Source organism: Lagopus muta, chromosome 13, assembly GCF_023343835.1.
Source record: "Lagopus muta isolate bLagMut1 chromosome 13, bLagMut1 primary, whole genome shotgun sequence".
Lineage (NCBI taxonomy): Eukaryota > Metazoa > Chordata > Aves > Galliformes > Phasianidae > Lagopus > Lagopus muta.
The window spans coordinates 13,954,253-13,971,493 of record NC_064445.1 but is presented as its reverse complement, the minus strand read 5'-3'; the positions used below and the strand labels follow the sequence as shown (position 1 = coordinate 13,971,493).

The window sequence follows — 17,241 nt, the reverse complement described above, 5'->3', positions numbered from 1 at the left end:
ATATGCCTTTATGTGTCTTCTAGGAGGATCTGCTCCATGATCTTCCCAAGCACAGATGCGAGGCTCACTGGCCTGCAGTTCCTCAGGTCATCCTCCCGTTCTCACAAATGGGAGTTATGTTTCCCTTTTTCCAGTCACTGTAACTTCATCTGACAGCCATGACTTTTCAAATATGATGCAAAGCAGCTTGGCAACCACATCAGCCAGCTCCATTAGGACCCTGGTGTGCATGCTGTCTGGCCCCATAGGCTTGTACACATTGAGTCTCACAAAGTGGTCCTGGATTTGCTCTGCCCTTACCGTGGGGGGCTTTGCTCCCCCAGTTCCCACCAAGAGGTTCAGGAACATTCAGGTGTGACATGAAATAACATAGCCTTGCTGTTTAGAAAACAGCACTAAAGTAATCCAAAATAGCTTAGGTTGTAAGGGACCTTAAAGATCACCTGGTTCCGCCCTTTGTGTCTTGTGAAATGCCGTGCAGAGCCAGTACAGTCAGCTATGGATAATGGCGGATCTGGAGATGGAGCTCCACTCTCCACTGTTGTGCCTCACTGCTGACACAAATGCTACAGCCGCAGCCTTCCTGCCTGTCAGCACCCAGCACTGCTGTTCCATGTCCCTGCAGTGCTGAGGGTCTGCAGAGGGTGCTGCTTGGGCCTGTCTGCACAAGGACCACGCATACGGCACAAGGCGTGCTGTGGCAACTGAGTGGCCCCATGGCTTCTGCAGTAGTGGGAATTCAGTGTTCTGTTCATGTAAAGGCTGGTGTGCAAAAAGCATCACTGAGTATTGCTTTAGGACAGAAAAGTTGTGCCATATCTGGTGGCACATGCAGGCCATGTTACATGTAGGCAGAGGAAAGCAGTCGAGGACCATTTATTTACACAGTGAGCCACATATCCTCTTCTGCTCTAGTCCAGGCAGAGAGATGCCAGCAGATAGCTGCTTGGGAATGAGAAGATCCAAACACAGAGCACCCATGTTCTCCCTCTGCCTGCCATGACTGAGAAGACCTTAACAACCAGAGGCTGCACTCATTTGTCACATCACTTCCAAAGGTATTGCAGCAAATCTGCTTTTCACTGGCACTTCCCCCTCAGACTTTCTCAGACAGATCTCCCATCTCCCAGCTGGAAGGAGCTGGAGGTGTTCACCTCCTCCACATCACCACCCTTCAAAATGGTTCAGCCACTGGCACAGCTATACCTGGCTGTTAGAGCCAAACACAGAGGTCAACAGTACATTATAATGCATCCCAACAACAACCCTTGGTAAATTCAGCATCAGACAGAAAAGAAGGCAAATTCCAACAGAACCTAGTAGTCATCTGATCAGTTAAACTTGTTTGTACATAAATGTGCATTTATAGAGCTACTTTTAATACGTTAGCTGCTTTACCCATTTTGTATTACTCTAAAACACAGACACTCGACCTTGGGGAAGGGAGCACTGATGTGCTGTCAGGACTGATGTGCTTGGCCAGGGGATAACATGGCCTCTCCACCAGACAATACGTAGCTCTCATCCCCTGCACACAAACTGAAGGACAGTTTATCACCAAATTCATTCATCTGTGCTGCTCTGAACACAGTAGATTGAATTCAGAGAGCATCTGTGTACTTAATAGATCTATAATGCTGTATAATGCTGCTGATGATTACCACCTTCTACTATAATCAATAGCAAAAGTGAAAAGTCCTTAGGGAGCCACAAAACCCTTTCTTCTGAAAGTTAAAACTCCTCAAGAAAAGGTCACTGGGTCTTTTTCTCTGCAGGCACGAATGTTCTCTTTCCTCAGCCCATTTGCCACGCAGAAGGAATGCCAACAATTGCCAGCAAATACTGTGGGGCTTTTCCAAGTAGGAATTTTCTCATTTCATTCCCAAATACATAAATAAGGTTTAACAGCCCTGAAGTCATGAGCACATTACATTTATTTCAATAAATGAAGACACGCATCTTCACCACTTTGAAAAGCTATCAGGATGGCCAGCAAACATGATGGCCTTACATCATCTACTGCAGGTCAGCTACATGCTCAAACCATTCATACAGAGCCTCTTATGGTTCCCTGATGGGGCAAACACTGCTCTCACTGAGGCAATATGATGATGGCACATCACAAGAGAAGTGCTCACCCTCATGGGTGAAAGGAAGCAAGCCTTGTGTGTTAATCACTGTGGGAGCTGAACATAAGGAAAGTAACAGCAAGGTGAAAAGAGCAGCTGCTGAGTCTTGATTCTCAACTGTTGCTGTAAAACAGCAGTGGGAAAAGTAAGAGCAAGCAACATTGTCATACTGTAGCTGTGCTTTTCCATAGTAAGGCTAAGAACTGAAAAAGAGAAAGTGAGGGAAGAAAAAAGGCTATATCTAAGCATAATTGCTACAGTAATTCAGTAACATTTGCTTCACCCTTCTTAAAGCAGCATTTGTCTAGCACTGAAAATGAGGTAGAAATTCTTTTTTGTGAGGGTGACAGCACTGGAACAGACTGCCCAGAGAGGTGGTGGAGTCTCCTTTGGAGATGCTCAAAACCCACCCAGACACTTTCATGTGCAGCCTGCTCTAGGGAACCTGCTTTAGCAGGGGCTTGGACTGTCCAGAAGTCCCTTCCAGCCCCTACAGTTCTGTGAAAATGCATAAGCAAAAACATAACTTGTATATGAATGCTATTTTAATAAGGAGATTATTTTAGGTGATAACCTTAGGCCATGTAATAATACATATTAGTAGTAAGAGTTAAATCACCGATGTACATCCTCAAAAAGCAGAGCACACCCTGCAGAAATGGCCAGGCAATCCTGCCAAACAGTAAAAGGTTTTTAACATGTTTTAGCATTCTGGAGAGATGTCAAAATAGTAAATGTAATGACATAATGAATCCTCAATACTCAATACCAATATTTCATATGAAATATGATGGGCCAGTTCTGCATCAGAGGTTCCAATGAATCTATGCTAAGCTACAAAATGCAAAGGGAAATGAGGCTCTAAAATGGTCCTTGGCCACTGTTTAGCTTCAAGTATGTGTCTGAATAATGAGGAGCTAAGAAGAATAAACTAAACTGGGGCTCAGAAAGGGGAAAATATGTTACATTAATTAGATCCTGGCCACTGAGACCTGGCAAAGAAAGGAGTGATCTATATTACTGCAGCCCCACAGAAAGAAATACAGCCAAAGCCAGGGAAGACAGCTGAACCAAACTAGTAGAGATGGCATTTGAGTTCCGGACAGATGGAAGACAACCCTGATCTTACGACAAAAGAACAGAGCTCAGCTATAAGGTCCTCGTATTAGGAATGATGGTAGACTTTGTGAAGAGCTGACTATCAGGGTTACTTCTTCCTTGGAGCAGCAGCAGCCACCAATTCACTGGCCATGTCTGTGACTACCCGCCCTGACAGATAAGAAGTTGTGTGAGACATCCCCTAACATCCTGCTGTGGGGCTGGCTGACTTGTCTTCATGGAGAGGGTAAGATGTGAATCAGTTCTGCTTTGTACAAGTGTTCAGCACAAAGTGCCAGCATCAGGCTGGTTAAATTTGGACTCAAAGCACAGGCCTGCTCATTTGGCACAGGGCTGCTCTCCTCTCACTGTCATGAGCCATAAAATCCTATTTGATCCGTTGTATATAAAAATAAAAACCTAGGCTTTCACTTCTCTCTAAGAGAGAGCAAATTTCTGCCAGAAGATGAGAGGCACTCTCTGCCTTTGCAGAGATGTGACTGACCTCACCATCCTGGAGGCCTGCCAGAGCAGCTGCCTGGTGGTTGTTACCAGATTAGTCTGAGATATGGAGGGGTCTCTGACCCACACATATCAATTTGATGCTAGAAATTGCCTCTCATTATCTCCCTTCCTCCTTGCTTCTGTGACAAGAAACGATACTAGTGACTTCTGACAAATAAGACATTTTGGAATAAACAAGCAGAAACAGGGAGAAAGCATTTACTGCAAGTAGCTGGTAAACAACTTTTATCTTGGTCTTCTGCCATGCTGTATTTTTTCCCTTAGGCCCTGCTTTTGATAAACAGATATTTTTTTCCAGTACTGAAAGTTTGGCGCAAAATCTGTTTCTTAAACTGAAATTTGGCTCCCAAAAGGCTCCCAGTACAGAGAGACCCACATACTGACCACCTTTTTCTGGTCCATCAGTTTGGTTTCTTAAGACACACATTAATATACTTACTTTCTAGTTTGCCCTTTTTCCTTCTGATTGATGCCCGAAGCAGATCCGAGCCCTCTAAGTCTTCCTGAAACCGTTTTGCCTTCACTTCTGAAAACCATTCACCTGTCACAAACTTCTTCTTCTTTTCATCCTTGATGGAGCCTTGTATGCGTCTGAAAGTCAAGGGAAATGTTACATGCTTAAACAATCTCCAAGGTTTCAACTTTCCCTGAGCTACTCTCATAACAGCTGTACATACAGTTCCCGTCTGCTATTACAAAGGATGCTGAGATTATTCTCTGCAATCACAAGGGCCAAACTAACATAAAAATTAAAGTTGCTAAGCTGCATTTAAAAAAAAAAAAACACAAAAAAAAACCAAAAAAAAACAAACAGCACCTTGCAAGCAAAGATCATCTTTTACAAACTACATGTTCAAAATTGAGTCACCTCATAAGATTTGTCTATTTCATTTGCAGCTCTGAGGGTTTGGGAAGGGGTGGGATTGTTTATAGGTCTTGTGCTTCTTTGTTTTATTTGTCTATTAATCCCTTTATGAACTGCAAACCTTTTTGGATCAGATCTGCAAACTGTGGAAATAAATTATGCAATTCAGGAGACCAACCTGGCCCTTCAGCATTCTCCCTGCACACTTCTCTTCCTGCTCCCTCCCGCTGCCATGCTGATGTTGGCACACAAACAGTTAGCTCTCCTTCCTGAGCACAGCTTTTCTTACTGTAACTAGCTTGGGCACACCCAGGGCTGGTTTTTGGCACCTAAAATCTCTGAGTGTTTCATTTGCTAGCCTGTATTTTTAACTCTTTTCCAGCAAATTTGTTTTTATATGACTTCTTGGTGTAAAATCCTTTGGCTGCCACTGTCTCCCAGTTACTACAGCTCAGAGTCCCTGAGACCTGAGAGGCCATCTGCACCATCAGGGTGCTGGGCCAGAGGAGATTCAAGCACGTATTTTAATCCTGTTGACACCAGATCAGTGTAATGCCATTGAGTTGGTCTCCTCAGCAAGCTGGCTGTGGTAGTGCCAAACATGCTCACATTGGCACAGGAGGTCTCACTGCAGCGAGCTGCACTCATAGCAAGTGGCATTTGGCACTGCTCTCTGGACGATCTAACTTACCTGGCTCCCAAATTAAAGCCTTTTGTGCAATGCCTCCCAAAGAACGAAGCAAAACTGAAATCATCCAACACTTCCCCTTAAACCTCCACAACAAAGCAGAAATTTTACATTTCAGAAATAAAGGGGAAAAAAAAAGTAAGAAAGAATACCCTAACAAACCTTAACAAAGAAAAAAAATGGATTTTTTTTTTTTTTAATGCTTCAATTTGGGTGAGAAGCAAGAGCCTGTTGCAAGACTGCCCATTCCCCCTTCAAGCCCTGAGCATCCCTCCAACACAGGCTTTCCTTTTTTCAGCTTACCAAGAAGTCAAAGACATCCTTATCAGGGGTAGCCAGGCACAGTGCCATCCACACCCACTGAACTATTTCTTTCCAGCAGTGGAGAATTTGGTGCCAGCTTGCCAAGCCTGGAGCATACTGTCAACATGGATGGCATTTAAAAAGTGACTAGAGCACCAAGCAATCCAAATTAGCTGGCCCCAGCCCTAGGATGCCCTGCAAAAATTGAGCTGTTCATGGGACCTCTCATTGCCCCTCTCTCTGCCTGCATGATGGATACTGTGTGCACACCCACCTTGGAGATGAGAATGTAAAGCCTCATTTAAAAACACTGAGAGATTTCTGTGCTACTGGGTGAGGAATATAAGGCAGCAGATAGTCTCCTGCACTGACCTCTGCCACTGAGAAATCAGCACCTTTCCCAAAGCAGGAAAGGGAGGAGTCCCCTTCACATCTCTACAGGGTACTCCCTAACTCCAAAGGAGAGACCAGCCCAACAGCCCTGCAGAGAGGTGACAGCATGCAGGCTGAAAAGCAGGATGTGCAATGAAAAGATCTTTCATGATCCAGGCATGAAGGGACAGTACTGCTGCAGCCTGCACCCCTTCCTGTGCCCACGCATACACACACTCCTCTATAAGAAGTAAAATATCCCCCAGGTGGGAGCTCACGACTTGCTGTTATTGAACGCTGTCTCACCTGATGCGATCCCCATCTTTCTTCTTCAGCTCTGCATCTCTCTGCAGAACCTTCATCAGCTTCTCATACTCCTCCTCAGTCAGGAAGCTCAAGTCCAACATGTTTCCTGCAATGTTCTTCAGCAGTTCAGACAGATGGAGCAATGACACACCGGCAACTAATCCAGCTCAGCCTGCTGCAATGCCATGGGCAGCCCCCAGTGTGCTGAGCAAGACAAGGCTGGAGCAAAAGGGCTTCATTCACAACAGCATGGCTTGAATGGAAGTCGTGTTAGCATTTGGACCTACACTTCCAGGCTGTGGGCAGCTCTTCCCGGGCACGTTTTGCTGCTTTGCGTGCCTTCCCCTGCCAGAAAAATACTCTCAGCAAAATGAGGCTCCTCTGCTTTCCTTCAGGCACAGTCGTAGCAATTTGGAAGCCAGCGTCAATCAAACAGGCAAGCACAGTGAGAAGCAAGCTCACCGCCTGCCTCAACAGGCACGAAAGCTCAGCGCAGCCCCAGCACCTCTGGTACGCGCCTCCTTCAGCAGAGAAGCCTGCCTCCGTGGAGTTCAAGCATCCCTGCAAAGAAACAACATCAAGACGCCTTTCTGATAAGTGCGACATATGGTAACCAAATGTGTACACAGGGGGTTTGTATTTGTTCCTCAGCACAAGTTCCAAATCAAGCTGCCCTACTTTCCTCATCATCCTACAGCATCTCGCACAGCACTAACCTCTCCAAGATGGGGTTTTATTTTAGCTGCTTTCCTGCTAACAGGTAAACAGCTGACTCAGCATGCTTTAAGCAAGACATGCATATGAACTGCCAAACTGCCTACTTGTTTTTTATCTACATTTTTCCTATTCCTTATTCCTTCCTGCCTTAAATGAAACAGAGGAAGCAGTCAGCCTTCGTAAAGCAATTGGAAAATGCAATCTGCAGGTATTATTGCTGCATGTTAGGCCATGAAATACCAGAGGCTGCTCATTTTCTAATATCAGCACACTCCGCCTTGTACTGAACTGATATTTGCTCTTCAGACAGCATATGTGCAGATCACTCAGCATTTCAGCTGAGACCAGTAATGGCCAGAGGCTGCATGGTGTGGAGGGAAGGTAAATTACGTTTTGCAGTGCTGCTTTACTCCTTGTCTTCCCCCCGGCCAACCGGAGGGCAGTAAAGTGCACCTCCAAGGGAGGAAAAGTTCTGCTGGAGTCCATGTGAATACTTCCCAGCTCATCAGGTGGGACTTTCCCACTGAGTCAAAGCCCATCGGGTGACTGTGGATTTCATCATCCTTGGCTTTCTCTACCAAAGCCACAGCCTTGTAGCCAGAATACTGAAAATGAACAAATCCTAGTTTTCATGGCAAATATCATCTGACAATCATCATGCCCATTCCCTGACCTCAAGGCCTCTATCACTCTCAGTGTGTCTGCCTTATCTGCTCTCAGCCTCCACATTCAACATCTCCAGGTCCTGCAGGTGCTCCTCAGAGCCGTGGTTCAGATTATTTCTGACCCCCCTTCAGCCTGCATCCACACAATGCACCTCTTGGACTGGCATGCCAAAGCCAAGCATAGGAGTTTCAGCTGGACTTTGCTGATGACACATCGTTTTATAGATCGACATTATTTGACAGCTGACACATCCCCAAGTGTTTGTTCTTTTTCTCAAAATGGTCTAACATGAAGCACAGCAACTGTCAGAACACACACAAAAAAAGGCTAAGTAATGAATGAACATAAAAACTCTGTAATTATTATAAAATATCTTTTGGACAGAAAAAAGCTTAACATGCGTATGTCACACTGCAACTACAGCCTTTATCATTTAGGAAACTATTGATGCCACATTATTGAAAACAAGAGCAGTAATAAAAATCTGTTTCTCCACCGAAACCTGCATTTTGTCCAGCCCAGCAAGGCACTGGCACTTTCGTTATGCTCAACTAACTCTCTCAGGCACAACCTTCTTCTAGAAGTACAAGTTTACAAAAGTTTCTGGGAGGGATTTCATTGGGGAAACAAAACAAGCAAACAGAAAGGATCCAGTGACACATTTCTCACAGTATTTGCCCTTCTAGAACTTGAAATTACTTCAGCAAACCTTTTCAGCAGACTCATATTTATTTATTAGTCCAGAAGTCAATCAGACAAATACCACTTACTTGTAAATGGCTATTTTTTTTTTCCCTGAGAAAGTTTTGTCTTATTGTAACGGTTACCTGAGAGGAAAAGGTTAACAGAACCCAAACAGCCAACTCCTTTTGTTTCAAGAGTTAAAAAGCAAAGCGCCTCCCAGGCTTGCTGGGGAAGAAAGGTGCTGCATCCCAGCAGCCCCTGACACAGGAAGGTTCCCAGCTCACCCTCTGAGGACACAGCTCCTGGCAGCAGACACTGACCTGGAGAGTCCAGAAAGTGAGAAGTGCCTGTGTCAGTGTTAATGGCACCCACTGGGAGCCGTGCAGGGCAAAGGCAGGCTGCCCACAGGTGCTGCAGCACGGTGATGCCCTGTGCTGGGGAACAGCCTGAGGTCCTGCTGTGTGTCATGACACAAAGGCAGGCAAGTGGTTCACCACATCTCCAGTGACAACTGTGAATCTGAGCAGAGGAGGAGGTCAGATGCAAAGCACTTCCTTCCATCTAACTGCTTTTTAGAGAAAGCAATAATCACAAGGAGGTCAACACCTGCTCTGCAGTATGAGAGCTGTGGGTGCGGAGACAAGCAGAAGCATGACCTGCTTGGGGGCAGAACTGCCTGCATCTCCTTCTGTGCTGATTTCTGGTTTCTTTTGACCACCACACCAAGCAGCAGCACATACTTCAATGAGCAGAAAATATCAGTGTGCAGTTTAGCAACAGAGGAGCGGCCACACAGGACTAGGCTGCAGGCCCCTGTGTTACTGCTCATCTTCTCCGAGGACGACAGCATGCAGCTGGGAGAAGACAGCACACAGCCTGCACCAGGCATCCTGCAGGTCACAGGGCACAGCTCCCTAAAACAGGAGCAATATCTGTGCATTTCGCAGATTTCCAGGATTACCTGCAGAGCTCACATTAATTTCAAGCATTTGTGATACTCTCAAAGCCCCACAGACTCACTATGCCTGAAATGAAGAAGTATGTGCCCTTGTTGTGTTTTGACCCACCACCTGCTTGCTTCATTTGATATCCCCATGCATTTGATTGCAAAAATCCAGTGATGTTTACTCTGCTTTCACCTACTCTGTGCTGCTCCTTTGCAGACCTGTGTCACTGCTGTGGTTTCTCATCTAGAAGGGAGTTTGATGTTTCTCCTGTCTAGGTGTTATTCAGGGAGCTTTCCTCATTCCTCTCACCCCTCTCCGTGCCTGATTCAGCTTACTACAGAACTACCCACCAGTATTTAGTTGCAAAAAGACTCTTCTCAACAGTAGCAACCCCTGCTCCCTTCACTAGCTTGGCAGAGAAGCAGTGTGAGCTGTGCCTGTGGCAGGAGGAGCTGGGCAGTGCCAGAGCAAGCAGCCTGCTAGCCCCAGGACAGAGGGGAGCATCGAGCACCAGCAGAAAAGCTAAGAGAGGTAATCACTAAAGGAATAAGCCTTCCTGTTGTCAGCTGTGCACTGGCGATGAGCAGTCCTGCATGCTCTGGAGCTGACAGCCAGGGAAAGTCCAGGTGCTAAGACTCCCCATTTACATAGCCAAGATACAAACAGCAGCGAGCTGCCCCAGACTGTACATTTCTCCTTTCAGCAAAGCATCAGCAGCAGCACCAACCCCAAAGGAACAAATAAACACCAACCTCGTTTCAGGAGAGCGCAGCACCGTCTCACGGGGCGCATAGCAGCGCTGCGCACACCAAGTAAAAGCAGCCTGGACAACGCTCGTTTCCTCATCCCTTGGCAGCTATGCCCACACGTGACCCGAGCTGCCAGGATCCCCACACGGCAGCGCTGCACAGGGCCACAGGAGCTGCTCCACCAGTTGCAGCCCTGTGAGCTTTGTAAAACAAACAGTGCCTCCGCTCCCAGGTGAGGCTTCTGCAGCAGCGACAGCTAGCTATGAAGGAGGGTACGTTACAAACCTGAGTGACTGCTTCCTCTATCTTCAAGTTAGTTTTCTTCTCATTACAGAGAAGGGTAACATTTGGGGGAGTTTTGTTTGTTTTTCTAGGTAACACTCTTCCAAACACTTTTATTGGGTGAAAATTAAATGCTTGCTTAGCCTGGCGGGCACAAAATGGCTCCTTTTGGACAGACAGATGCTGAGAGGGATGCCTCCGTTATGCTGGATATCCATTTCATTTCTGGGAGATTTCCCTGAGCTCCAGCACCAAACAGAATTACGTCTCTGCTCTTCACCACCAGCCCCGTGCTCAGCTGCCCAAACGTACTCTGGTTTCCCAGTGCACCCCTCTAGATACCCATGCCAAGCGCTGAGTGCTGGGACGTGTTGTCCAGTCTAACATCACTCGCTGCAAGCCAAGCAATTGCTGTGACCAGACACTGCTTTGCACTTAAAGGAAGAGGAAAGGTTTAGGAACTTTAACCTGCCAATCAGCCAGCCAGGACCCTCTTCTGATAATGGAGCATTTAACACCCTGATTTCAACAGCTGGGTCAGCATGGGATCACACAGATCCACCTCAGTGCTGGGGCTGAGCAGAGGTCCGTGTAATAAAGATATGAAAACACCCCTGCCCACGACACAACAAAACCCGGAACAGATAACACTGATCTCACCAGGCTATTCATAGCCTGATGAAAATAGCAGTGAGCAGGAAAGGCTGCTTGCCTCTGTCCATACCTTGTTATCATACATCCTGTTACAATATAAGGAAATAACCTCCTTACGCCTTACAATGTGTGAACACTTCCCAGTGCCCTTATTAGTTAAGACAACTCTTGTATGGCAGGTGAAGCCAAGAATGGCATTGCACTAATGATGATGGATGTGATCCTGGCACCACAGATCCCAATGTCTGCTCTACTGAACAGGAGAAGAAATACCTAGCACCGAAACTGCTATACCTGCACGCAGTCATCAACCCTGTCTCATGCTAAGCCCCACTCTCCCCCCCATCTTACTTCTGGTGTCAGCACCATGGAATACACAGTGGCATTACCATTGGTACTATACAGCCAAAACAAGGATGGCCATCATGGTGCTCACAAGTCATGATGTGACGTCTGACTGACCTTCATCAGCAGAGAGAAAAAAAAAAAAAGCAAACTACAGGATGGACTCTGGGAGGAATGGGCTGAAAACACACATCTCCCTTTTTCCCGTCACAAAACAAGGTGATGCCTTTTGGTTAGCTGCTGCAATGCTCTGCTGCAAGGCATCACAAGAGCCCTTCCAAGGTGCACCTTTTCCTCTTGCTCTGCAGTGCACTACTTATGGCTATGAGCTGCCCAGTCATTCACAGACCCACAGTGGTCGTGAGCCAGGAGAACAGATTTAATACAACTGCTTTCTGAAAAGCTTTTCTACTAAAAAAGCTGCGGTTGCACTGCCTGCAATGATATTTTGTCTGAGCTGTCCCACTGAAAGGACAGAAGAGCTCTGCTGTTCCTACCCAACGAAATCCCAAGCAGCTGAGCAGCCTTCAGCTGAGTGACAGCTGATAAGGACTGCCTCCAAACAAAGCAGGCAGTTGTGCAGTCCACACATAAACGCATCTGTTACCATCAAACAGTCAAGGCTGAATTCTGGCAATACCAGACTGGTTTCTTTTCAGCTATCTCCAAAAAGCAAAATTACTCAAGTTCAACTCCCCATACATTTGACACTGATCTTTCTCCACTCAGCGAAAGTTGCACCTGACACCTGACTTTGTCACTCCACCCCAGAGCAGGTGGGAGGGTGGCAGCCATGCCCCAAGTGATGGCTTCTTTCTCCCACCTGTATCCCAGGAATAAAAACACTGTTTGGTTTATCAAGAGCACAGCCATGTGTGGTTTCCCTAGCTTTCAGTCTGTACCTCACTTTCCAGAAATGACAGAATCCTGCTGCTTTCCTGTTACCTTTTCCTTCCTCCTCCCCCTGGGCAACTTCAGGAAAGGATATCCACTGATCAGGAATGCCCCAAGATGTGCTTTGGGATAAAGGAATGCAGGAACGTATCAGAGCTGTAGGTCTTAACCCAACCCCACGAGAGCAGCTGGTAATAAACAATTGAGAGCAACAATACAATGGCAGGCAGAAGAATTAGTAAAGTCCTCTATTCTGTGCACATGGAGAACACATAATTGAGGAAGTGCTCCACTGACCACATAAGAAATGAACTCTGTTTATTTTCATTTACCCCTGTGCTTCTAGAGAAAGTATGAGAGCACAATATTACATGAAGTCCTGTCAAGCTTCCTTTTGAAGAATGCTGCATGAGCACTTCTGTCCCCTGTGCACTTCTACCCAACCCAACCTAACTGTTTCGTGATTAATCACCCACACTATCTACCTCCCTCCAGCCAGGATTGCACGGGTGAAATTTGCATTACATGCAATTTACTTCCTTCTATCCATTTTTAATTAAATGACTCATCCCACCCAGGGTAAACAAAGGACTGAGGTTCTTGGTCCTTTGCTATTATTTCTTAGAGTCAGCACCATCAGAGGAGAGGTGTGACTCAGGCTCTGTAAGGTCAATAAAGCCTCTTAGTGGTATTAAACTAGCAATCCAAAGTTTTAGTTTAAATATTTGAGACTTGTGTTTATTTCATAGGTGGGAACTATTTGCAGATCTTGCAGGATGTAGTTCACTGTAATTCTGCACACTGCCAGAACACAAATAAACAAGCACAGCCCCTGGGACACCGAGCAAACCTCTCATACCTCACAGAACCAGGATTGCCATGTCCCAGCTGTGAGAAGATGCCAACATTTCAGAGGCTTTGCTGTAAGAGCCACCCAGCCAGACGTGCTCCATCCAGCCCAGCATAGGTTGGGAACCTCAGCTCAGAGGCAAGAGGGAAGCGCTCACACAGTGTCCTGAAGTACACCTGGCTGTGGGGAGGAGGCAGGGGCTTGTGCTGAGTTTTGTGCTGAGGTCTGTGCTATGCCTGCCCTTCCATCTTCGAGACAAAAGGAGTCTTAAAAGAATTTGCAGTTCTCTGATTGTTGGTTTGCAACAACCCACCATTCCCATACCTTCACAGGGGACAAGTGTTGAGCTCCCATACAACCCCCCTACGTTTCTGCTGCTCAGACATTCCCATCAGAGAAACACCTGTTGTTCAGCCTTCCCTCCCACCAAGGGAGGACAGCAGCCTTGAAGAACCCAGCTCTCCTGCTAGGAGTCTTCATGCTATAAGAGATACTCCTCAAAGCTTCTTCTTAGCCATTAATTTGTGACATGCTTGAAAATGCAACAACAAACCAATATGTGGTAGCTGCAAGTGAGAAACCAGAAGCAGCTTAAAGCCAGACCCCACAGGTGGCAGTCACATACAGAGACCAACCAACCCCCTGACCTCGTTTCTTACTCATCCTCACAACCTGTGTACTTTTAATGGTCAGAAAAGCTGGAAAGCATGCTTTGGCCAAGTTCCAACAAACAAAAGGCACAGCTAAGGATGCAGGACAAAGCAACCATGCGTGACAACTTGTCTTTTTTTTTTTTTGGACCCTCAAAAATATTTGCTGACCTCAACTCTGCTTTCATTTCACCACGATTTCCCCATGCTGCTTTCAAGTGTGACATGTCATAAATTGCTGTCCTGACCCTGCCTGTTATGCCCCAGTAACACCACGTTTGCACTGCCTACCTGGCACTTGGCAGTGGGTTGGGATGCACGGCTCAGTTAAATCAGGAAAGCTGCACCCCAGCACTGCCCACATTTCTCCTGGGGGGGGAGTGATTTATCCCTCCCAGCTCCTCCGGCAAGTGGGACTTAGCATTGAGGGCACAGCCTCAGAATCTGAGGCTATTTGCAAACAAACAAATAGAAAAAAACCAACTATTTCTTTAAGGTGGCATGAGCTCAGAAGTCAAACACACGTGGAGCCCAATTCCTTTGTACTCCTTTGCCTACTGAGCTCAGTGATCTGAGACAAAGTTTGAAGCTGAAAGCCATGGGAAAGCAGGACTGCTTGTTGAGGAAAGTTTGTATGCAGTAGTTTCTTCCTTCTGTATCAGTGGTGGCATTCCAAGCCTCAGCCATGCCTGAAATAACTAAAAAATAGAATGAAGGTAACTGGGGTGCTTCTCATCATGGTTTAAAAAAAGGTACACTCAGAAAATGTAATTCCTTTCAGCATCTGGGAAAAGGGAAGCTTTGAAAACAGCCTTTCGGGAATTGAATTCCTGATCTGTAATTCCAGTTCCTGATACCAAAGCACAGAAAGGCTACAGCCAGATTCTGAGGTCAGCCCCACATCATGAGAGAAAAATAAAGCTCACAACCACGTCTGATCCACCATCCACACACCACACCACGCTCTGTCATCTCTGGATTTCCAAACTGAGCTGAGGCCTGGACCGTGCTGTTCCTGGCTGAGTACAGAGACATGCAGTGCTCCCACCTGCAGTGCACTGGGCTTGTTCTGTGAACACAAGACACTGAAAGGGAGCTCTAGGGAGAGCAATTCCATTACTGAAGCTGCACCTACGCCTTCTGTCACAGGCCTTTTTGCTAGAGGAAAAATAGATTGGCCGATTTTCTTCCAGGAATAATGCAACTTTCCAGTGCTAACACAGGCTCAGGCATGAATTCAGTCATTGGAGCCATTTATGTGCTCAAGCTGGATAACTTGAGTGGGATATGAAATACTTTTGGAAACTCTTGTCATTCAGAACAAGAAAAAAAACCCAAATACCTGATTCTACTGTCTGTGCTCACAGTTATGTGAAAGATCTCGTGTTTATGCATTCCCAGCAAAGGGTGATTCACAGACATGAGGATAGGGAGAAGTTACACGAAGCTCACTGACTGCAGGTAAGACAGATGTACTTAGCACAAGTAGCACAAATCTGCATACGGAAATCTGTCATTTAATCTAGCTGAAGAGAAGTTCAGGTAAATTCAAACAAGAAATCCAAGCAGACTGCACAGATTTAATTAAATCGCTAAACATAAAATCAGCTTCATATGATCATCTGATACCATCTTCTTACACACACACACGGTGTTTCTGCCACCTGTGCTGCTACACGAATACCCACACAACCTGCAATGAGGTGAGGAAGGCAGCTTTCCAGGTAAGAGCAACAAGGTCACCTGAAAAATGCTGTCTTATGTCAAGATGCTCAAGGTCCGTAAGGGTTAGGAGTTTTTTTATTTGAGCGGTGACAACCCTCTGCCAGACCTCACTACGTGATGCTACCGGCAAGAAAAAACCCAGCACAGCGTAAGCCTCCCACGTGGAGCGGCTCGGATGTTCTGTTAAGGAGGGTGGAGAGGCAGACAGACAGCGAGAAGGGAATGGAGCGCTCGGCCCCACGGCCCCCCAGCAGCATCACCCGCAGCCCGGACCGGGACAGGGCCGTCCGCGCCGTGGCTGGGGAGGGCAAGCTCACTACGAGCTGCTGTTGGCAGCCGTACGCAGCAACGAAAGGAGGCGGGAACGAAGTAGAAACGGCACAGCTCCTGCAACAGCGCGCGGCGCAGCCAGGAGCTGTCGGCAAAGGGAGCGGCCCACCAGAAACGCAGCCCCGCGGCTATGTGAGCTGCTGGCAACAGCGAGACGCAAATAAGGAAGTCCGTGGAGCCGGAGCGGAGGAGAGCTGCGGGACACGGACGCAGGAGAAGCGGTGGGGAAGCAGCAGCAGCTCGGCGGGCTCCCACCTGCGGCACACGGCGTCAAGCGAGGGGCGGCTTGGCGGACCCGGAAGGTCTCGGGCGCAGCCAGCGGAGAGGGAGCAGGGAGGGCAGCGGGGAGCGATACCTCAAACGAGAGACAGCTGGGAGCCACCACGCACACCTCCGCACCCACGGGGGGTAGAGGGAGGAGCTCGCTGCCGCCCCTGGAGGCGTGGCTTTCGGAAATGGAGGCGTGGCTTCGGGAAGGGGCGTGGCCATGCGCCGGGTGGAGGCGGGGCCACGCGGACGCGGGCACTGTGTTCACACGTGTGTTTAGTCCGTGTGAAGTGCTGGTTGCTACATAAGGTGCCTTACAGGAGCCCAGCCTCTGTGCACAGGGATTAAGCTTTCTTTCTTTCTTTTTTTTAAAAGTGACAATAAAGCTTCAGGATATGGGAATATTTGCACTGGAGCGTTTGTTTTCCTGCTGTAAACACCAATTACCTGCAAAACCAGCTGTCATTTAGCAGTCTGAATTAACTGAGATAGGTATACTGGCAGCTGTGTGTGTCCTCCATCTTGGGCATGCAGAGCAGTGGTCACCCAGGAGCTCTGGCTGTGGGATTTGGCAACTGCAGGTAGAACGGAGGTAACTGAGGTGGGGTAAAGTGCAGCTTGGATTTACAGCCTGTATTTTCACATTTTTAGCCTTAAACCTTAACCCCATGGCATTACGGCCTGTGCCCTGTAATGAGTATAAAATAGCAACCCTGCAACGTGCAAGAAATGAGCAGGGACAGCTTTATAGGGCCTCTAAACATCACTGTGTGCGTGGATTTCTGGATGCTAGCGAGTAGCAAGTGCACAGTGAGTGGAAAAAAAGCAATAGTTTATGAAGGTTTGATTACTGGCCAGCCCTGCTTGGTTGCAGCAAAATACGGCACCTTGAAGCGAGTAAATACCATCACATGGGAACAACTCCACGACAGCCTGCAAAACGCAGGGAAAAGACATATTATTACTGCAGTCAACTGCTCCTATGCTTTTCTCACTTTCAGTCTTTTAACGTTTTTGTGAGAACAAGTGGCAGAAGCCATGTCAAACAGTAGGACCATCCTTTGTGATTGTCTGGCACTACCATGCATGGCCCCTGCAGCCCTGGGGCTCGTGTAAGCACAGCACTGCCCCAGTGCACGGAGTGCCATTGGGAAAGGAGCGCCCAACTCTGCAGGGTGGGCTGGGTCCTGCTGTG

The 17,241-nt window shown here is 47.2% G+C and overlaps 1 protein-coding gene across 3 annotated transcripts in view; it reads right to left on the bottom strand.

Annotated features, from left to right (window-relative positions):
- LOC125699963 (synaptotagmin-like protein 2) overlaps positions 1 to 16,289 on the bottom strand; it is a 36,703-nt gene extending 20,414 nt beyond the window's left edge. Inside the window, exons 1-3 of one of the 3 annotated variants that reach the window (XM_048960042.1) lie at positions 15,889 to 16,289; positions 6,287 to 6,847; positions 4,192 to 4,343 (exon numbers count right to left, since the gene is read on the bottom strand). In XM_048960042.1, the coding sequence (XP_048815999.1) occupies positions 4,192 to 4,343; positions 6,287 to 6,387 (253 nt within the window). In that variant the 5' untranslated portion in view covers positions 6,388 to 6,847; positions 15,889 to 16,289. The remainder of the gene's footprint in view (positions 1 to 4,191; positions 4,344 to 6,286; positions 6,848 to 15,888) is intronic. The other 2 variants (XM_048960043.1, XM_048960041.1) reach the window with 2 other exon arrangements.
- Positions 16,290 to 17,241: the final 952 nt, after the last annotated feature.